Source organism: Rhea pennata, chromosome 18 (assembly GCF_028389875.1).
Source record: "Rhea pennata isolate bPtePen1 chromosome 18, bPtePen1.pri, whole genome shotgun sequence".
Classification (NCBI taxonomy): Eukaryota; Metazoa; Chordata; class Aves; order Rheiformes; family Rheidae; genus Rhea; species Rhea pennata.
Genome location: NC_084680.1, coordinates 13113904 through 13137755, shown reverse-complemented (window position 1 = coordinate 13137755; position 23852 = coordinate 13113904). Strand labels below are relative to the sequence as shown.

General features: G+C 38.6%; 1 protein-coding gene across 5 annotated transcripts in view; it reads right to left on the bottom strand.

The window, feature by feature from the left end:
* RABGAP1 (RAB GTPase activating protein 1) overlaps positions 1–23852 on the bottom strand; it is a 78588-nt gene that overhangs the window by 2073 nt on the left and 52663 nt on the right. For 4 of the 5 annotated variants that reach the window (XM_062590627.1, XM_062590628.1, XM_062590629.1 and 1 more), the window contains 12 exons: positions 18306–18419; positions 16198–16272; positions 13979–14104; positions 13212–13355; positions 11592–11633; positions 11133–11261; positions 7124–7216; positions 6002–6112; positions 2642–2746; positions 2063–2146; positions 1188–1259; positions 450–647 (listed from right to left, as the gene is read on the bottom strand). In XM_062590627.1, the coding sequence (XP_062446611.1) occupies positions 450–647; positions 1188–1259; positions 2063–2146; positions 2642–2746; positions 6002–6112; positions 7124–7216; positions 11133–11261; positions 11592–11633; positions 13212–13355; positions 13979–14104; positions 16198–16272; positions 18306–18419 (1293 nt within the window). The remainder of the gene's footprint in view (positions 1–449; positions 648–1187; positions 1260–2062; positions 2147–2641; positions 2747–6001; positions 6113–7123; positions 7217–11132; positions 11262–11591; positions 11634–13211; positions 13356–13978; positions 14105–16197; positions 16273–18305; positions 18420–23852) is intronic. The other variant, XM_062590630.1, reaches the window with a different exon arrangement.

Genomic DNA, 23852 nt, shown 5'->3' with positions numbered 1-23852 from the left:
ATTTTGTTATATTTTACTCAAATACCTCAAATACCCAAAGTGTTTTCCAACCATGCTTTAATAAATATGGCCAACATCTTGCGTTACTTCTTCATTCAACACTTACAATGAAATAAAGGAAACGTATGATTCAGGACTCTGTCAAAGCTAAACAGAAAAGCATAAACCCCTGTATTTCTTCAAAGCAGTTGCAGAAGATCAGTACTGTGCTACAACCAGGCAAATGTCTGGATGTTGTAGTCGCTAGTAAATACAATTCATGTCATTTCAATTATTTTATCTGCATACACTATGTTTTTCAAACCCAACGTTTGGTTAAGTAAACCATACAGGAAATAGCAGGTTGCAGTTTCAGCCAACAGGATCTATTCCAATCCCTCTACAACAAACACGGTTTTCTAGGAATGCAGACATACCATGCACTATAGAATGAACCCCCAAAGCATTACCTGTATTTTACACTCTGCTTCCACTAGCTGCAGTTTGGTCTGGGCCAGCTCAAGCTCCATTTCCCTCAGTTGGTTTTTCAGAGTTTCCTTCTCCTCATCTGTGTCCTCATCTGAACCTTCCTTGGCAGAACTAGCAACCTTCACACGGCCTTCTTTATTGAAGAACTCCCGGCAATGTTCACAGTCGTCCACTTTTTGCTAAAGTAAATACCTGATTGTGAATGCTTGTATTGAAATGCTGGTGATGTGATCAAAGCCTTTTCCTGCCTCTGCTCTAGCACAGCAGCTTGGACCACTAATGACTTAGAAACTTGGGAACTCCTGCATAGCGCAGCCAAACAGGAACTCAAGCCAAGCCCAGACCTATGGGCTCCAGAAATACTGCTGTATTTTTGGTTAAACTGTCTTGCTGCAGTAATGGGCTCTGTACCGCCTACATCTTACTTTATGATAAGACAGCCAGAGGAATCTCCTCTAGAATAAAAACAAGACTCCTCAGAGCAATTAACAGTTATTATTTACCAGCACCAGTATAAAACAAATGGGCATGGGAGAGAGCTGACAGCTACCCATCGCTCCTGCAAGATCTCCCCTCGTAATCATTTTCCCAAAACTCTAAATCAACAAGGAACTCTCTTTCTACCCTCCCTTTGCTCATGAAATAAACTTCATATCCTGTACTATGATTTTGTCGAGAGATTTAAACATTGGATATTGTAGTGCTACCTGGCCTCTTACCCGTATTTTCTCAATTTCAGCTTTATTTGCCGTTTGTTGTTTTTCCAGTCGCTCACTCAGCTGGGAACAAATCTAACAGAAGCAAAACTATGTTACTAGATCATTTATAAATGTAAATTCTCTCTCAAATGAATGCTAAAGTACAAATCAATGCTACAGCAATATTAACATGGATAGTTCAAGGTCTCTGAAGAAGTGTGGAAAATTGAGAAATGCTGTATTAAGTCTTTTCATTCTACATATTCTTCTCATTTTATACATACCTTTCTAAAACTGGAGAAATAGCTGTGGTTTCAAAATAAGTTACTAGTATTCTGGCCTTGCTAAAGGAGTCAGAAGAGTATAGGAAAAACATGGCTCTTTTTGTTGTCTCTGGGATAAAGGAACAACCAAGACAGGAAGAATGCTTAAAAAAAAAAAAATCTATCCCTCAAGACCTGTATGATACAAACTTAAGAGAATGTTTTGATTGGTTATGGGCCCACTACATACATACATGAATCTGCTCCCCTGATATCTTATGACTAGGAGCATGAAACCCACAGTAAAATCTTTGAATGGAAACAGGTCTCTATGATTCTTCTGAAGTGCGATTACCCTCTGATAGAAGTGAAGATAGAGGGAATTTTTTGGAACAAAGCAAACCTTTGGATTACAAGAGCCCACTGAGCAATGTTAGGCTCTAACTGATGTGCTGACTGGTAACCTACAAATACCTATGTCAGAGGTAAAGGGAATTGTCTTTCTACTTAAAATAGCTAAAATGTCCTCTGAAATACATGGCACAGATTGCACTTATTTCCAGAAATCTCCTTAAATACCAAGAAAGGCTTGCAATTTGGAAGCAGAATATATCACCGTTAAGTTGTGCTTACCTGTTTGTAGTCACCAATAATAGAGCTGTTCTTTTTGATCTCTGACTCTGCCTTATCTAGTTCCCTACGACACATTTCCTTCAGCTGTAGAAAAAAACAAAAAAAGTTTATATATTTGTAGAGTCTTAAAAATAATCAGATGGTATTTCTTCTTTCTCCTTAACCCCGCTCTCTTTTGCACAGGCCTACATTCTACACCATGGAACAACAGTCTAGCTCAGGCTCCACACAAACAGGGAAAAGCTGGACTCCCGTGGCTCTGATTGCTAGAAAAAATTGACTAGTTTAGAAAAGAAAGTATTAAAAAAAATACTGATGCCTGAAATTCTATGCTGCTTCTCTGTGCAGCAATCTTTGATGCAATCTGTGCCTTTGCAATTTCAAGTTAAAAATTCACTGCCCTATGAAGCACCTGCCAGAAAAGCATGGAATTCTGCTTTGCTGACGTCCTTTACACTACAAAAGAGGCAGGAACATGACTTGGAACATAAAGCCCTTTCCACACTTGTTTTTTTTTGTTTTGTTTTGTTTTGTTTTTGTACTGCACAGGAACGTGAAAATGACAGAAATGCCCTTAACCTGAGCTGACTCTTCTTCTAGGCGCCTCTTTTCTTCTTCTGCATCAATCAACTTCTGTTTGGTCATTAGTAGTTCCTTATTCAGAGCATCTGCCTTTTCCTCTGCCTGAAACACATGCAGTAGAGTGTAGCATTAAAGAGAGGCTTTCTTACTGTGCTGATGCTGCTAGATACCCCTGGGTGCAGGCTCCAGCAGAACACTGCCAAGAAACAGTCTCCTCATATGTATTAATAACAATAAAACATCAACATTCTGAAAATTACTTTTTTAAAAATTCCATCTACAATGGCAAAGCAGTAACAAATTAAAATTAGCAAAGTATATCACAACACTCCATCATCACAAATGTTCCTTGAATTCAGTGATTAGTTTTAGGAAAATTTGAGTAGGGATTGCTCCAAAGAAATCCAATTACAAAACTAATACTTTTTTTTCTCACCAAGACTGGAATTTGACAGATAAATTTTGAAGCTATAGAAAGGCACAGAACAGCGCACAATACACAGTATCAGTAAAAGGCTAATAACAACCTTAAACCTAAGTTCTACTTGCAAATGCTCAAGCTTCCAGTGAAAACAAAATTCATTAAAAATGCCTCAAAGACATTTTAAAAATACCGAAAACCTCAATGAGGCTTAACAATAGATGTGACAGCCTCTTTACATCATCACCCACAACTACCCGCTTCTTTAAGGAAAGAGATGATCTTCCAGAAAATGTACAATCCGTTTTTTTACTATAGTTTTTAAAGAATAAAGATGTATAGTTGTGTTTTTTGGGGAGCAAGTAATCTTCTCACCAGTTTCTATTCCTGCATTGTATAAACTGATGCTAAATCACGTTACTGCATTGGAGGTGATCTTGCCTTTCTAATGGGTGAAATGAAATATTTTTTTTCCCTGAGATACTCTGCTGCAGTAAACAGGTGCTTGATAAATATTTTGGGGTAAGTGGAAATACAAAGGTGGCACTGTATTAGGAAAAAAATAAAAGTGATGGAAAGCTTTACATTTCCCTAAAAGAAACGAGAAAAGTCTTGAGCTCTTCATAAACCACCCAAAACCATCTCTGCTAAGGTAGACATCTTTTCCTGTCACATGGCAAGCTGACACACAGCAAATTACTACCTCCTAATAGGTGTATGAATTCCACATAAAAATAGATCACTAACTCAAACTGTACATAAAATGTTCAGACACTAGCTGTACCAATTCCCTTCAAAAGAAGAAAATCAAAAAGTGAATTTTAGACCCTTAAAGTCCTGCTGATCCTTTTAAAAAGATGACAAAGGCAAAGAGAACATCTTTTCATTACACATGGTTTTAAGCTGTTTTAAAATGAAAGAAAACTGGGATGCTGGAGTCTGACAACAGCAGAAGAATGAAACCTATTTTCTGGTCCTGTGCAAAGGAAATTAAGGAAATTCTTGTATTTCCAAATGCTTTGCTTTGATCTTCTGGGCTGCAAGATATCAGACCTGCCACGAAGCTATCAGAAAAGGTGTATTACACAATGTCCTTTGGTACTTTTCTTTCAGGACATCTGGGTAGTAGAAATGAAACTTACGATTTCAGAATCCAATTAGAAGATTTAATCAGGGTCCTAAAGTAGGATTAAACCTACATATCCTCTCCTGGGGAATAACCCAAATGCTACCAACATCATTTACCATCTTTGAAGACATGACTATTACACATACAACGGGCTGCCTCAAAGGTTTTGCTCCTCTCTCAGTTCTCCATTTAAATGAATCAATATAAAGCATCATTATTTAAATGAATCAAAATAAAAGCACAGCATATAGGACCCTGCCTCACGGGCTCAGGCAGCCACAAACAACAGTTAGTAACTGGTACAAAAAATGTCTTCAGTACATTTTTTTCTGAGGTCCACCCTCTGAGTGCAGCTGCTGGACAGTCTTTCTTGCCTTCTACGAGCTACCTTTAATGAAATGAAAAAGCATAGATAATATGAAGTGAACGTACCAATGCTTTGTGAAAACTCTGCATGGAACACACTTTTATGATTCATAGCACATTTTAACACTAACAGGCAGTGGATATAATATACTTGAAAGTCATTAAAACAAGCCTCATAAGGAGCAACATTCATCCATTACCATCAACATGCACTGTGAATACTTCTCTAACAGAAAGTTTCCAGGAGACCGTGGGAATGCTTAAATTCTCTGAAGAATATAAGCTAAAAATTTTATAGCCTGTCAACTCCTGCACTGTATGATTTCCAGTTTCCTTTGAGATTTCGGAAATGCGCTTATCTTGGTACAGACCAAGAATGGCAGAACATCAGCACTTGAACTCCTCATCCCCCCAGGCAGATAGGCTGAATTCATTCTAGCCTACCAGATGCACTACCAAAGCCAGTATCTTTCAGTCTCTGTAGGTCCTGAAAAAAAACCATATCCCATTAAAATCCCCCAAACATGAGTATGCAAAGAAGGGAACGGGAGAGTGAGCTTAAAAAGATTCCTGTAACACAGACTGAACCCAACACTTTCCTTCTCCGAGCTCTACTGAAAGGAAAAAAAGAATGATGACAAGTTCACATGGGTAGACTTCAACATGCCAAATCCAAACCATAGAAGTATTTTCAGAGTTGCCTGAGGTATTTGAAAACCTGATTCCACTGACAGCCAGACTCAGACATTAAAGTTTTTAGGCACTTCGCAAAAGCCTGTTTGCAGTGAAATCTTATTCATGGAAATATCAGTTGAAGAAAAACAGAATACAGAATCTATCCTGTTATCCCTGTAGTAATTCAAAGACTTGACTATTTCAGCTCATGCTATACTTTCTTTCCCTATACATAAAGAAGAAAGCAACTTTCTTCCCTTCTTTCCCTCAGATTGCTCTGTATGCTTTTCAGAATATCAGTATTTTAGTATATCAGTATTTCAGTCACAGGTCCTGTTTCTCATGAATATCTGACACAGGCCTACATATCATCATTCTGCAATACAGACATGGAAGAAATAACTCTACCCCATCCACATCAGTAATACCATTTTCTGCAGCACATTGTAAAGACACACTGTAAAGGTGCTCCCTCATCCCACGTAAAGTCAAAATCTGCACCCGCTCAACGTGTGGACCTGACAGGATTTTAAGCAGTCCAACTTTAGACAAACATATAGGCAATCCTTAATTCTAGAGGTAAGGCACAAATGAAAATACATCCCATGATGAACAAAGAATGTGGTATTTACCAGTCCTGCCAACAGAAAAGGCAAGTTTACAAAGTACAACACTGTTCTCCCTACTGATACCTCCAAAGAGAGGAGTGACTTAGAATCAGTCTTAGAACCTTGTCTCCACTCGAGAGCATAAGGAAATGTCTTACATTATCCAAATCCTTTCGCAGAGCAATCTTGCTGGTCACTAGTTCATGTGCAAGATCATCATTTTCTTGCTCAAGTCTCATATTTGCTTCTTGTAGGCGCCGGTTCTCACGCTATGGGGAACAAAACAAAAGAAATTAAGGGGAATCTCTTAGCAGATACTTGTCTATTAAACACAGTACTTACTGCACCTGAGCACAAAGATACTCCCAAGTATGAAAAGACAACTCTACCAGCACGGAATACAATGAGGGCAAAACCAGCTAGCCATATTTTAAATATAAAATAAATAAATATTAGCCTTGAGAATAAAGCATTTATAAGTAACTCTCCTTAACTATTATCTGCTGAGCTAGTGAAATGCTTTTGGAAAATGAATAGGTGGGGGTGTCATTCAGCCATCAATATCTTGCCAGGAGGTTCCCGCAAGTACTGCTTTTCTTGGCTGAAAATAAAATTTGCATGCTGCAAATAAGTGAGAGAGAGGAGGATCCTGGGATAACCATTCTATTTTTTATGCTATGATTCCCAGCACACAGACAGATGCTAAATTAAGTTCAAATAAACATCCTGAGTTTAAAATATATAAATGTATGTATGCATGCCCGTGTATTGGTGTGTTATGTACATGTATATGCATCCGTAATTTTATATAAGATGTATTCCTACATTTCTATATATACATACATTAAAATACATTTAAAATTATATACTTACTGCAATGTGTATCATTGGATAGTGGGGAGAGGAGTGAAGATAGGACTATAATCAGTGGAAAGGAGAGTTTAGTCAATTGGGAGTTTTCTTTCTGTTCCTGGCATTTGGTGTAATCAGCCGAATTACTGATTACATAAATGCTGAAAAGGGGTTCTACTGGAGCAGTTTTATGAGCGAAAATGTAAGTTCACACTATTCTTCTTTTCATTGTGTAGACAGGCTTACAATAAACCCATTCCAATTACCATTGCCAGTATATGTAGCTTTACTGCATGTTTCTGTAGCAGATTCCCCTATTGCATCAAAATCAGTCACATAACTGTTAAAAGCTGAAAGAAAAAGCAGTCAAAGTAGGGGCTTCCTACAGGTGCTTTGTGTTAAATTAGACTGGGGCAGATGTGCATTACCTCATATCTTTCTATAGGATCCTCTTGTTGAGCTTGCTGCTCTCTCATGGTATGATATTCCTTTTCATATTTCTTCAGCTTCTTCTGACTAATCTAAATTAAAGCAGCCCATTAGTTCCTGCCCAGAACATCAATAAAAGAACACACGATTCACAAACGGTTATGGTGCAAGCTTCAGGCAGTTCCTGCCTTTTTACAAAACACAGTTAATATCTTCACTCAATTTGAGTGTCAAATCATTAGACAACGATTAGAAAAATCATTAGAAAGTCAAAAATTCTAATCCCTTCAATATAATCGCGGAAGTATCCCTTCCTCTTCTCCCTTTGCAGAATACAGAAAAGCTTTGAAAAGAATCTATAGGAGCATCCTACCTGCATTTTCCCTGGCACCATACAAATATCTGCTATTCCAAATACTGCTCATCAAAACAGACTGTGCTGAAAGCCACCAGATGTGTTTAATTTTTGAACTAGCAAGAGTGTTTGGTTCACTTTCCACGAGCCTGCCAACGCGGAAAGGGCAATGCAGGCTCAGCTGACATTTCTGCTAGTGTTGTTCAAGCTCGATAGAAAACAACGCAGCCCCAGAGCTGCCTCGGCATCTCAGGCAAGCAGCAGCAGCTCCGACGCGCGTATGCTCTGAGCACCCTGCCCCAGCGTTCAGAGGACTGGAAATCCATTCCCAGCTTTGATGGGTTCTGCACAACATAGGACAAGTGACTCTCTCAGGGCCTCACTTTCCCCTTCTGTGAGGGGGCAGAAAGGTGGCGGTAAGTTCTGCGGTTTGTGCGTAGTGCTGCAGTCGTACAGGGACAGAGAACGCTAAAGTGAACCTGTACTAGGTCCTGACCAGCACCCTTCCCAGCGTCGAGAGCCCGTATGCCACACGGGGCTGTGGGGTTTAGCGAGACAGGCCATGCCCAGTCCACCGTGTGTGTTTCACATGTACGTTAGTATATCTACGTTAAATATTTAGTAATAAAATTTCAAATCTTCATTATTTTAGTAAACCAATTAATAAACAGTGACAGCTACTTTTTCCTCTTTAAAAAAAGAAAGGTGGTCTGATAGAGATATGAAACGATTTAAATATATACAAAAGTGAAAGACAAAAGGCAAAATACGGTTTAGTTTCTATTATCTTTGATTTTATCATTAAATAATCTTACTTGAAATGAACTGTGGAAATCTGGGAGCTAAGCTCCCTCTAGTGAGAGCTGCACAGAAACATTTAACCATACTTCAGTTGACACCTTAGAAGTCAGCCCAGCCCCGTCACAACCCCAGAAATTACTCTTTCCACTCAAGAGGAATCTTCAGAATATTAACCCTTTAGTGGCAATGACGCCAACAACCTCAGTAGATTATTTCACTGCTTCACCCTTGATGAAATAATGCCCAAGCTGTTGGTTTTCATACACCAAATCTCAAGCTATGGACAATGCTGGATCTTGAGAAGTTGCCACGTGAGATAAGAAGAAGAAAAGTCACACCATTATGTTTCTATCTTTCACATTTCTGAATGCATTGAACCGGCTTTGCCTTTAGATATTAATAATGAGGTGATCATGAGAACGATTGCTATTGTCACCAACCTTTGACACTGGGGCCCGAGGGGGACCGGTGCTCAGGGAAGGTCAGCAAGGCCTTTGGGTTGGCATGGTGACAGAAGGCAGAAACACACACCCAAGTCCAACGGTAGCTTTTCAGAGGTGCAGAAAGCAGCAGTAACTCTGTCAACATTTGACTGCGACAGTGAGGAGCAACCGTAAGAATCGAGCGTTGTCTCCAACTCATCATTTACTGACCTCCTTTTCAAGGATGCTGTTGTAATCACAGTGCCTTAGCCAGGCTAACTCTCCCTTCCTATAAATGATTTATTTTGACATCAGACTCTTTTCTGCTCAAAAACACTTGCAGACAAAGAGCTGGAGATTCCTATTGACAGCAAAGGGCTTATATTTTAGGTCAAAAACGCAGTGATGTGCAGCACTGCAATTAGAGCAAAAACGCATGGGTGAAATACAGAAGCAGTAAGCATCTGTGCAGAGCCCAGCGGCCCAGCCTGTGCTCTCCCTGAAGCCTTCCCTCCAAGCCCCCCAAAAACACACCCCACGCAAGGAGGCAGCACACAGCCTCGCTGCCTACCACACACTCATGTAACTGGGAATGCAGGGAATTTTGGTGCAGTGGGGAGAGGAACAAGTTGTTATGCTGAAATATGAAAGACAAATGCAACCGTTATCTTAACCAGACACGCATTTAATGACAAACCTATGGCTAATGTTTAATGATTGGATGAGCTGAAATGCCTTACTTTCTTCTTGGTTATTCCCCAGTCCCTACGCTTGTTTCATGTAAGACATGCCTAAAATCAATGCAGAATATTTATCCTGTGATGGATAGATTTGTGTAAACGTGTTTCAGGAGTATAAGAAACATTGAATGTTAACACACCTGGGAAGCTGTGTACTTAAGCACTAATGCTACAGAAGTGTTCCTGCAGCAAAGCTTAAGCAAAAAAAGAAAATTTGAATCATACCAGTGTATCTGGCCAAAATTTAATATACACGAAACTGTATAACATCACTCAAACTGCTTTCTTCAGATTACACATGCCTGTCAAAAACTCCTTGATGGTATCATGAAGTATTTTTCAGTTCAACATAACCAACGTAAATGTTGCACTGTCAGGCTATTTCAGCCTCAGCAGTTCTCTGCCACAGTTCAGATCTATCTGATTTCCTACAGCAGTGGGTAAATGCTTACATGTAAGCTGTCCTTTCGGTAGGACATTAATACTTTTCCTACTACCTCTGGGTACAAACTCAAATTCCAATTATTCTTCATATTTCCTAAACATTTGGTAACACTGACTGCAAGAACAGTTAACCAGCAGCTTCAGGGAGAATTCAAACAGCTGTGATGATCACATTAAAAGACAGTCTGGATTAGATCGTTAGCCTAAAAACACCCTCACAGAAAACAGCAGGCACTTACCAAGGATTCATGTTCAGAAACATCTGCACAGCTAAAACTCACTGTACTGCACATGCCAGAGCTCTAGCTCCAACTGTAGCATCTTTTGCACTTGTTTCCACCACCCAAATGAAAAGCCAAGGAAGCCATTTGAAGCCATTGCTGCAAACCTCCCACTTGGGCTGCTCGTGACAAACTGTTTTTCTGCATTACTACCAAATTTTACCCAATCATGGCAGCTCCAGACAGCACACAAATCTGCTAGCACTTTGTTTAATTTCAGCGGAAGGGAGACCCTCCTCAGCTACAAAGGTCAGAACGGATTAACCTGTTATTTTCAGCTACCCTGCAGCATAAACTATAACTATGAAATGGTCTTGAAAGGGAAAATTCACTTAAATTGTTAATAAAAAAGTAGCATACATTCCCCATCAGAAAACAACGATCAGAACCTCACAGTAAGAATATATAAAGCTCAAGATCCTTTTCCTAGCTTGATTTCTCAGAAATTTTAAATGTCAGCTCACAATCCTTCATCTCCCTAGATCTGTAAATCTATCAGTACATTTTAATGCGCTGCCTATTTGCAGTACATTAACGTTACACACACACACACACACACACACTAAAAGATGGCCATATTCTGTTTCTGCATTATTTATTCTCTTTTAAATTAAATCTCCTCATTTCATCTTGATGAAAGATATCACCCTTTTTGAAGCTATTATGGGATAAAGATTTTAGCAAAGAAATGCAGAGATGCTTTTAATTATTTTATTTTAGTGCTATTAGTCATTTAAATTTTTTTTGAGTGGTCTGATTTTTGGAGCACTGAATACTACTCTCTGAAAGGCAGTCTCTTTCCTGAGTTCTCAGGGCAGGCCTATACCGCTCTGAAATCTGGGGTTTACTGTGTTTCACTACAAAGTATCTGCATTGTATTTACATGTGAACAAGCAAGTTGCACATAGGTGCTGAAACCGTATACATCAAAGATATTCTCACAGTTGCTATCGCCACATCTTTACCTTCATGTTACACGCTAACTCCATCAACTTTTTTGCATTTTCCTCTGAACGGTATCTCTTGGGCAGCTGTACACGGAAGAATTTTAAAGCTCCTTCAAAATCAGTTAGTAACAAATCATCCTTGGTAGTCTAGAAATAGGAAAAGAAAAACAATAACTGCAAGGCAGATTTTGGAAAATTGCTTTATTCCCAGAGACAATAAAACAACAGCAGTTTCCTAAAGCTCCCAACACTGTATCTATCTTTTAGCTTTCTGCAAATAATACGCATTTCCATTTCTCCAACCTTCTATTGCCCCTTACCCCACCCCTCCACCATGCTGCCCTGTGCAGAGCACGACAGACAACCACACGTGTAATGGGGCAGTTGTATTTTTTAATCATAATATTTTTCTAATGGGCATCTTAATTTCTGATACTACACACAGCGATGCATAAAATGTTAAAGTTGGATACTCACTTTTAATAATCCCAGTGCAACATTAAAGATAACACTTATTCCCTGCAGAGAAAAACAATGAGAAAATAAATTAATTTCTCAATATTTACAAGCCTGGATATTTATATATTTTGTGGATTTTGTTTTTTGTCTTGTTTTCTGTGAAAACAAGAACGAGGATACAAGTGTAATCAAATGTTACAGTAAATCAAAGACCCAGAGAATGACTGTGCAAATAATTAGGAAGGAATCTTTACTGAGTCACAATTTCTACATAGCAAAATACTATTCCAACACAGGTTTTGTCACCTCCTTACCAGTTCAAAACTCCTAAATGATGCAGGCACTATTGTCATACTTCATTTTATTTTTTACTGCCCAGTTGGTCAAGCCACAATCATTTAATTTTGATATAACAACGTCTGAAAACACTGAATTCAAACTCAGCAATCTATGCATTAATTTATCAACTTCCAGTTTTTAAATGTTGAAAAAAATCTTGTAGCAAAAAAAGAAAGTGACTTACTTTAGAACAGAATCCCATCACATTCACTTTGCCACTATTCATTAGACAGTCTTCATCTATATTATCCAATCAATTAAAAATAGCCCTTATAATAGACTAATAATAGTAATAGAATATATTTTCTTAAGGAGTACCTTCATTAGTCAAGACACACTGTTCATCTTATTTCAAGACGCTTTTTTCCCTCCTCACTGAATTATTCTGGTTTCACTGCTGTTTTCAAATGATTAATTTTTTAAAAAAACTTCCCTATGAACACATTTACTATTTATGAATATAAGATGTGTTCTAAACAAATAGAACTGATTTTCTAGATACCATCTGTTGCTTTTTATTACACTGGCACATGGACAAAGCAAGAAGCAGATAGACATAGAGAAAGGGTAAAAACACTGACCAGAAAACGCAAGGATGCTTCATTACAAAATGTGCTTTATTTGTTCATGTTAACAAGCTCAGATTCAAATTATATTACTTAATAGAATACTACTAAATATACTTCCATAAAAATGATTATGTACAAAACCTCAATGTAAAGAATTTTGGTTTTTAACTATATGCTAAGAAGTATACACTTCAAGTCTCCTAGAGAAAAGGCTCCAAGCTTGTGAGATTACCAGTATGAGAGTTAACTGGCCAATTTTACATGCAAAGGCCTTCATGCAATGGTATTCTAGAAAAAAAAATCAGTTATTGAGTATTACATATTGTGTATACAATTTAACAACAAAAGAACACTGAAACCTTTCCTCTGTAACACCAGCTTTCCTTACAGAAAAGGTTTGTTGTTACCTGAAGATCACATATTTGCAAGCTTTCATCCCATGAGCACTGTACAGAATCACACACTGATTCCGCAGTGTTGTAAGAAATAGATTATAATCTTTTACATAAAATTATATTTATAAATATATATTAAATTTTTTTAAATTCTAACTTAGACCTTTAAAATGCCAAAAACTTCTTGTTTGTTGTAGAAACATAATTCTTCTACAGAAAAAAACACATCACTGCTCTAGCTCTCGAAGAGCACATAATAACAAAGACATGAATCAAGATGGAGAGAAGCTGTCATATGTTATTAACAGTACAAATCTCCTAATTATAACACATACCTCACATAACAGTAAGTCGATAATATGGAAGACCATGTAGAGAGGAAATTTTGCAGTGAACAGGGTAAGGAACCACTGGGAAGCATACATGTGCGCTTCAAGGCTAATGTCCAGAAAGTGGTTATACAGATCAGGAATATATTCCTAAAAAAAAAAAAAGAAAAAAGTAATTGACTAAGTGTTGAAAATTAATTTACATTATTTTGGAGCTGCAGATGACACCTCAGTCACAGAAGTGTGAGGCTAGGGAGAGCCCCTAAAGTGACAATCAGTGCGGCAAGGCAGGCTCCTGCATCCACCGTGCCCACCAGGCAGCAGGCTGACGCACCCAAGGAGCTTCCAAGGATGCTGAAGCCCAGCTGCCACCGTGGATGCGCCGAATGACACTGCATCGCACGCACAACGAGTTCCACCTCGGAGCTCGCAGCCCACCAGGAATTCCACACAGTGGATGTGCTGGTGCTGCAAAGCCACTCTGCAGTGCGTGCGCAGTGGTCTCAGAAGTCACTGGGACAACCATCCACACAAGAGCCACTCCAACTGGTCAGATGTGCCTGCCTACACTCTTACTGCACACTGCCAGTGGCATCACACTCACGCTGCGCTCAAGACAGCACTCTTCAATCTTAAAACCCTCCAGTATGGATAGTCCATGCTTACTAGGAGGCTACAGACACTACTCATGTATATGACAGCTTGCCAGTTTTGGGTAATGGTTTGAATTGCAGGTTCTGATCCATTCGTTTCACACAAGCATGAACATTTACCTGCATGAGGCGCTCCAGCTGATAGAACTTGCAGTGCAAGTCTTCAAAGTTTTGTTTGAAAAGTTCCCTGAGTCCATAATCAAACATGATTTTGACCAGAACACTAAAAGCTTGTTCTTCAGGCATCTGTGAGAGAGCAAGGTGTATTTATCATAGAGTATTTAAGTCTTTCATACGGGTTCCATTTGCCCTTACTGCATCCCCTCCCTTTTACAAAAAAGTCAAATTATTATCATCTTTTAATCTGGTCCTAACTGGTTTAAAGGTAAACAAGAATATTAACACACAAAATGAGAGCTAGTGTTAGAAACGGTGTTTAATTCTTGTGAAGTGGAACACATCGCCTCTCAGCCACCCAAGTAAAAAATACTATTTTCAGACATAAAGACCAAAGCAGTTCTGTGCCTTGGTGACTTTGTCCAAATCATGTCAGAATCGGATGCAATCACACAGAATTTGAGTAGCCTAAACCCTTGTCACCTACATGTTTAAGACAGAAGTTGTAGTACTAGAGGATGTTAAACAGGATCTTTCCCTTATTTTTAACAACATATTTACATTTTAGAATCAAATTATTACATTTGATTTTTTTTTTTAGAAGTTATGAATAAGAGAGACCAGTTACTGCTAACGAAATTTCCATTTATCACAACTCAGCATTGATTTGGGAAAGTTCTGCCTCCTTTTTCTGCCAAAAGCTGAAGAAACACTCATCATGGCTTGTCAGTGTTTAGACATTTCTTCCTGACACCAAAATTCAGTTCCAATATTTCCACAGTAAAGTCTAACTTCAGGTCAAACTCTTGTTCCTGGAAAGGCCGGAACATCCATCTCCAGAATTCTATTATTACTCTGCAGACGGAGTCCATTAAATCTGAACACTTTTCTGAGACATTTCAATACGGTAATAAAGGACTTGCAGAAACTTAATTTCTTTTTCTGCAACATTTCTTTCAAAAATTTATTGTCTCTAGCAGCTACACCCCAAAGGCTGACTTTCTTTAAAAAGAAAGCTTATTTGAGAAACAGCCTGTTTTAATGCACACTGAATTCCCAGAAGCAACAGCTATTGCTAAGGAAAGAACTCTAGAACAATACATAGTGTATTCTTGACTATGACTCTCTCTAATCCAATGGAAATTTTTAAAGAATGGACAGATGACAATCAAAATGTTAAAAGAAAGCAAATGTATGTAAAAGTGTTCGGGTCTTCAGATCAGAACAGATCGCCCTTCTTGATCTGACTCAATATAGTAATGATGTATTAATTTCTCATTAAGTATATATTTCAGATTACAGTTAACAAAACTAAAAAGGTTGTTATTGGCCATTTGTTTTGTGTTTCAAACAGTGGAGTTTACAATGTCCTCCACATCCTCCACTGACTTTAAATCTCTGAAAAATCCCCCACTGAAAACCAGACTTCCTGTTCCACTGCAAACTGCAGCAAAGTCTTTATCTTTAGTTCTCTGGGGTAGCAACAACACTCAAAATTAGCTAGGGAAAAGAAATCACAAGATCCTACTGGTCTTAGGAACTCTGTCCAGTTTCAACTACTGATGCTTGTAATAGAGACACTGGTAACAAGCAGATTTTTTTTTTTTTTTTTTTTAAGAGCAATCTATAAATAATTTGTACAGATTTCTAATTTTCTCATGCTTCCCAAGCATAAGTGAATCTAAAACTTTTGCTTTTGATTTACAGTAACCATAAAGCTGTCTGGCTTCTGAACACCCAAGCAATTAAAGGGTATTACTATGTTGAGGTCACTTCTACCAACAACAATTAAAGTAAAGAAAAGCCTATTTGCGTATCTTAAGAGGAGCAACAAAAAACTATTTTTATCCTTGACTAACCTCTAAAACCAAGAAACACAAAAGCCTGCAAGGCAATAGCCCAAATAAAGGCAGCATAGTGTTCAAAGCACTGAGTCCTAGTAAACCAACATCAACGTTACAAATACACTTCGGTGTATATAAGACATAAACCAAAATCACCATTCATATTTCTGACTGATTCCAATAGAAAGCTTAAATCTAAGTTTGAAATCCTTTAACAGAAACTTTTACAGTGTCGTTGGTCATTACTGACCAACATTTAAGCAGATATATGGTCTGCAACTCCACTAGTTCAGGTAACTGATGTTTGTCCCAGACAAATGGAGCAGTATTTAGTTTCAAACTTCAAAACAAATCAGGAAAAAAAATCCCATCACTTACATGCAGAAGCAGCACAGCAGCAAGAAATGACTGGCCTTGACAATAGCCAATCTCTTCATCATAGACAGAATAGGCCTAAAAAAAGAAAATTAAAAAAAAAAAAGATTTTACAGTATCTGTCTCTCAAGGGAAAAAAAAAAACACAAAATAAAATGTTGCATTGAACACAGCACCATAAAATGTTCAAGGGTTTGCCACCTGCCATTCCAATGAGGGGACAACCTGCATGAAAATCAAACTGCAACATATAGCAGCAGTGGCTGGTTACAGCGATGCACCAGGACTACTGCAGTCTGTTAAACTAGTTCTCAGAGTGCTTTTACCTCTAACCAGCTGCTACCAGGATGTTAGATCATATATGGAAGGGAAAGAAACTCCAGAACACAAGAAAATGAGAGTGCTGGAAGCTTAAATATTCCAGTTGAGGTACCCAAATAAAACAAGCTGTTCATATTCACAGTTAATTTCCACATTTTCGTGAACAACCTAAATACACGCCTGTGGCTTTATAACAGCAATGGGAGTACATAGTTGTCTTTAAAACTGAAGACAACTATCTAACATGTAACTATGTATTCTTCCCTATGTCTTTTCTCTCTGCAAAACTAACGTATCTCAGAGGAAGGTTCTACTATTTAATCAGTCACAATTTGAGAAAGTTTCACTGAGCTGTTTGGATTACAACTGGTTTTGATATGGAGGGGTAAACTGCAGAAAGGCAGTTATCCACATTTGCACTGTTCTGAAAAAAACTCCATATACTTTCTGTATGGCTGCATTTTCCCTGTTTGATGCGCTCAAATCAAATCGTTTAGCTATTTCTGTTACACAAGTACAGAAGAAGAGTTCTAACAGTGCTGGCCAGAGGGGCTGGTCACAGACACATGTAGAGCTTTCCATTGCAATCTCTAACCAGCTACCTTAAACTTGATCAGCAGCTTTCTTGCTTTAGAGGGATGGACTCCCCTAGATCTCTCACTGCATTTTAACCTTTACCTGAGGGTCCGTCATGTTCCTGTCTCTGCAGTCCTCCTTTCAACAGAGACAGCTTGCTCCAAATCACTCAGTGCAATGTGGCTTAGGGCTGTTCATTAAAGAATGTAGAGAAAGCCAATAGATGGAACTCAATTGATTTCATTTAAATGTTGCTTTCACAGCTTATGACAATATCACACATAAAGGACATATTCAGCATCAGAACATGTCTTTTTCAAGAGCCCACAGCAGTGTGATTTCCTGCATGTGTCCCTGCTTTGCCTTTTATTTCAGTAGGTACGGACACAGTGCAGTGCAAGTTCACCAGTTTACCATTGTAACAAGTGAAAGTTATTTATGCCAAAACACAAGGCAAATTCCTTTACATTTTCTTCAAACATGCATTAAGTTTCAGTTTCTATCATAACTCAGTCCTTGCTTTTCTGATGAAAAAACATTACGAATACTGATGTATAATATCATCATGGTTTTAAGATCACAATCTAGTAGGAACTAGACTGAGATCCAAATTACAATTCATAATCTAAGTGACCACCACATTACAGTAATATATTCACTCAGACTGAATGTGTAGAAAAAATAAGCAGCAAACCAAAAAAACAAAATGTAAAACCAATACTAAAAAGATTTACTTTGTGGAGAATAGGCTTCAAAGTACACAATTATAATCAGCCCTTTGTATCTAGCATAAAAGAAAGCTAAGTATTGAGTAACAGGATAACTTAAGTAATACTGACAAATAGGGAGAATGCCACAGCCAAAGATGAGCTGCTCTCTATCAGTATGGAATTAGCCCTCAAATTCATTGCAGTAGATAATTTGTCCAACTTGATTCAGTTTGTCATTTCTGAAATCACATGAAGTCTCTGTAAGAAACTCCTGAGTGTTCAGGAATCTAGAAAGGTTTATTATTTTAGGACTCTTATCTGAATTACAGTATAAACAGATGAACACCTATAATAAAAAAAACAATCCAGAGTCTGATGCCATAATTGCTCTCCATGGCACAGTTAACTGTAATATATAAACAGCCTGCACAGGTAATGGGTTCCAGCTGTTAATGATGTACAGTATAAATTACCAAAAGTAGTAAATAAGAATTTAAACAATACCTTGCATATTTTGTACAGTGAGTCCTGGCCATCTCCCCCAGTATCTTTAAAATAATCATGAGCAGGGAATGTTCGATTGATGTCTCGGGTGATAGCACTGTCTTGGGGAGATTCCTATTGGAAAAAACACAAAAGAAAAGTCAGGTGATATAAATTAAAACAGAAAAAAAGCATAAAGTGCAATATGCTAGAACTGAGAGTTAGGAGATCAGCATTATGTTCTATATACTGTTAGGAATTTAAGAAAATACAGTGTACTCAGAAGTCCAGCCTGCCTGCAAACTGGCAGCTCCAGATCACAATCTTGATAGATTTAGACACCTAAGCACATCTGGGAAAGGTCAGTGTGTGGCAGGAAAAAGCATTCCAGGACATTGCAATACAGACAGTAGTCTTTGAGACTGTACTGAACACACATACTGCCAGTCACATATTCTTTATCTTAGGACTGCAGAGGACACCAGTCAATTGTAGGTAACTGCATGCAACTGTCCTAATTTCCATGCCATAGTTTCAGTGGGAGAAACCATTCCTCACTCCCTCTGCAAAATTAGACAAAGTAGAAAACTAAATAACTAAGTATGATCCCAAGAAAGACAGCACCACACAGCAAAATATAACGTAATGCAGTAACAGCTGCCAACAGCTGGGCATCTCTGCATGAGAATGTTGACGCTTTGCTCTCCACATTGCTCTGGTGTAATAATTTTTAGATGTGCAAGACACTAGAAAAGCTGAATGAAAACAAATAGCATACAATCAAAAGAAAACATTAACCATGAACAATGGACTGAAAAAAAAAAATCAAGTCTGCATCAAGTATGGGTCATATGCAAAACGCAGCAGAAACGCCTGGTAAAAAGAAATTTGACAAAGCATAACCATTAAATAGATTGAATAGTAAAAGGGAAACCTGGGGCTTTTTCTTTCTAAGTCTATCTGAACTGGTCTTAACACCAGATAATCTTCCTGAAATTAGTGGACAATACTGGCCTCAAACACTCCACTCTATTAAGAAGTGTCAGTATCTCTCAGGACAGACTAGCAGGATTCCAGCTGCTCCCTTAGAAAGGTACTTTGGAAAAAAAAGTTCCTAGATTATGGAAGGAAGAGGTTTGAGTCAGCCACATCATGAGAAACCAGGAATGTTTGTGAGAAGTGTCCAGCATAACCTAATTTGCCCTCTACAACAGATTCAAGTCCAGACTGGGAACATAAGCAGGTGCCATTCCCACACTGATGCCCTGTTGGGTCTCTGCCAGTATTAGGCACTTAACTGAAATGTTCTGATCCATCTTATCTGGTTCATTTTTTGCAAACTATTCGTAGCATAGACATTTAAGCCAGAGCTCATAGCACTGCAAGGAAAATTGGGCATCTTTTGGAAGCAGGAAAGAAGTATGTTTTAGTTTTTACAGTTAGAAAATAAAATGTTTTATCTAAGAAACCATTGAAAAGAGTTCATACATAGAGATCTTCCTTAATACAGGAAACGATAGTAAGAAATATATATTTTTAGAAAACAACCCCCACATACACACATATACTGAAGAGGGACACAAACAAAAAGGTTACTAACCAAGGACACAGAAAATCACTGTCAAAAGATTTTACATAGTTCCCCAAATGTTACCTTACAAGGTACACCTATGCGATATAGAAGACCAAGAAGCTACTTCCATGTGGATGGAAAAAACAGAACCATCCAGAGCTTGATGCGTTGTGTCAGCAGCACCACATACCTCTAAGAAGACATTTCTAAATGCAAGGAGGACAAGGTGGTAGTTGGGAGCAGAAACATGGACTTACTAAGGGCAAATTATGCCTGACCAATCTCACTGCTTTCTATGATGAGGTGACTGGAGCTGTGGACAAGGAGAGGACAGCGCATGTTGTACACCTTGACTTCACATGGTCTCCCATAGTCTCCTTATCACCAAATTGGTGAGATTCAGACTGTATAAGTGGACAACAAGGTGGGTGGAAAATTGGCTGGATTTCTGGGTTCAAAGAGTTGTGACCTGTGGTGTGAAGTCCAGCTGGTGGCCAGTAACTAGTGGCATTCCTCAAGATCAATACTGGGACCAGTACGGTTTAGTGTCTTCCTTAACGACCTGGATGACGGGTTGGAACATCCCTCAGGAAGTCTATGGATGACTCTAAATTTGAAAGAGAAGTGAAAACTCTGCAGGGTAAGGCAATTATTTGGAAGTAGCGGTCAAGCTGGAGAAGTGGAGTTACAGGAAGACATATAACAATACAGGCAGGAGTCTACCAGGCAGGAAGCAGTTCTGTAGAAAAGGATCTAGAAGTTGAACAAGTTGAATGAGTCACCAGCATGCCTTTGCAGCAAGGAAGGCCACCCACCTCCTGAGTTTTATTAGCAAAAGCCTAGCCAGCAGGTCCAGGGAAGGGATCCTTCTTTATTTGGTGCTTGTAAGACCGCATCAGGAGTCCAGTTTTGGGCTCCCCAGTACAAGGAAGATACTGACATACTGGACGAAGCTCAGCAGAGGCTATCAGGATACTCATGGGCTGAAGCACATAACATAAGAGCAGAGAAAGAGAGAACTGGGCTTGTTCAGCCTTAAAAAGGTAAGGCTCAGGGGAGACCTTACTGCTCTCTGCAACTAGCTGACAAGCGGAGGTAGACTCCTCTCAGAGGTACACAGCAATGGGACAAGAGGTGATAGACACAAGTAGGATCATAGGAAATTCTGATTAGCTATAGGAACAACTTTTTTGCCATGCAGATACTCAAATACTGGAACAGGTTACCCAGAGAAGCTCCCCAGTACAAGGAAGACACTGATATACTGGACGAAGCTCAGCAGAGGCCATCAGGATGACCATGGGCTGAAGCACATAACATAGGAGTTATACAGTTTTCTTTCTCAGAGGTGTTCAAAACTTGACAAGACATGGCCTTGAGCAACCTGATCTGATCAAATCTGTGTTAAGCAGGGGGTCGGACTAGATGACCTCCAAAAGTCCCTTCCAACCTAAGTTATTCTATGATTAGTTTACAACAGAAATCACTCACCCAAGCTGTCTTTAGAACACTTAATTTAGCCAACATGTGACTGGCAATGTTAGCATGTCTTCTGAATCTGAGATTGTGGCTATAATACAGAATTGAAAAACCTGCATGGATTTCTACAATTTCAGGTGAATTTCTAAAATTTTATGCCATATTTTGTGATTTTTGATTAATTAAGTTTCAAATAATGTGACCGATCCCTAACATGTAAAGCGAAGTTTTATCACAATGAGATAACTTTTCCTATACAGCCAAAAGCCCATTTTATCCCATTTATTTCATTCAGACTAAAGAATCGCTGCACTCTTTGTACTGATGATGTTATACCGTGCTGCAGTCATGAAAGATGATCAGATATCCGAACGAAGACCCAAAATTCTAGTAGGTCTCATGAAACGGCCGCACATTCAGCCTATTAACTTCCTCTCAGGGAAGAGCTCCAGCTGTGCAGTGCAGATCTTCATTAAAATCAGAAAAGCCAAGGAGATAGGCTGAGAGTTCAAATATAAAATACCCTTCACTGGCAATGAGGCTTTTTTCCAGATTTTAATGCATGTGCTTCACCATAATGTCTTGTCTTGTCTCATCTGAGGCAGTCACTACCTAGCTGATTTCTATAACCACTGCTATCACCAGACTGTTCAAATAAAACAAAAACAAACCCATCTGTTTTTCTGGGTTTTTTTCTTTTTGGATACAACTAGTCCCTTTTTTTCACAATTGAAAAAGATGCCTTTCTCAGTCAGCTAAGGAGAGCAAGAGCTCCTTGGTAGTAGGTTATTCCCTGAGGAGACACCACAATAACCACTAAGCAGCTCTTGCTACGGAAACGCTTGAAGGTTCCCTTGTTCGGCAGCTTCCCTGGCAAGGACTGAACATACAAAAAGCCAGTTGCCTTCACAGCTGAGACCACTGCATAGCAGTGCTCCAGGTAAACACTGCACACATGCAAGATAATACTGTGGAATCACAACAGAAGAAACATTTTATTTTTTAAAGTTTCACTCTTTCCAAATAAGCAACCTTTTTGTTAGGCAAAAGAACAGATTTGGAAGTAGATTTATATAGTACATGATGCAATCAGCATGAAGATTATTAAATATGGCTTTTAGTTGATCTCTTCCTTCTTAAAACAATATTGCAAACAAATAGAAATGAAATTACCATAGTGTACTTGTTTTTCTCTTCTGACTGTAATCCAAGTTTAGCACTCCTCTCTGCAGCTTAATACAGGCATTTCATTAGGAAAACATTATACTGCTAATAAAATCAAGTTATTGGATTGTCTTGAAAATGGTATCAGAAGTACTAAACAGCATTTCAGTACGGTAATAATTAACAGGCTAAAGAGGTCTGCCTCACTACAAGGTAATCAGAAGCAGACAAAATCCAATGTTAAAGAAATTTCATACAAACATAAGCCCTTTAAGTCAAAGGCAGGTAAGTTAATGACAATCCATTAACTTTAGCTAGTCTGACACACAGAAAAGCAACGCTCAGAAACCAATTCTGAAAACTCTTAAGCATTTCAGTTCCTTAAAAGTTTGCAAGACTGAATTACAGTAAAGTGCTCTGCTTTGCAAGAGCACAGGTTCTGCCTGCCGCTCCCGAGAGCGATTCCTGGCACGAAACAAGTGCATTTCCTGACTGTTACCAGCGTTCTGCTGCAGTGGTACAGATTATGGAAAGTAATCTTAAATCTACTTGCCTTTTAATCCACTTTTTAAGAAGTAGAGGCAAAAGTATCTGGTTGGAAACTCTTTCAAGCAAATGACTTATTCTAACTAAAAAGTAGTAGTTAGATGGTCTCTCTCTGGCTTTGCGTGACTGTTCAGCACTTGACTCCTATGTTTCAGTATCATTCTTCGAGCAGTCCGTAAAGCTAGTTCCTGCTGCTGAAACGTAGCTTGGAGAGAGAAAAATATACGGAAATGATAAACTTGAAAAAATGTTTTTCAAACCATGGCTTTGAAATCTCTCCATTAGTACAAACTGCTGCAATCCAAGCATTGTGTAACCTTTTCTTTACTCCTATTTTTATACCTTGCTGTGAGAATTGGCTCAATGGGCAATTTCTCATGCTTCCAGGGGACTGGGAACTGAAGGAAACCCTTCTGAACCCACACCCTTCACAAACTGGGATTGAAAAATAGAAAGCTAAGAATGACAGGAAGAAAAAGAAGGTAATAAAGAAAACAGAATGAAAACAGTCATGAGAACTGAGGCAAGTGTAATGAAGATTAAAATTCTCATAACAGTTCAATGCTCTGAAGGAAAGCAGGAAAATGTGGATGCTCAGACTAAGAACATACCCCTTCCTCCCCCTCTTTTATGCACTGAAAAATACTATTGGAGTTGCACTAAAAAAATTCTCTCGAACTGATTCAAACTGAAACAAGATGAGCAATTCTGTGAGCCAGGATCCAGAGCAGCAGATACAAACTCATTTATTGTACCAGTCTTTCTATAAAAACATACTTGTTCCCACTTCTTAACTGTACCACAAT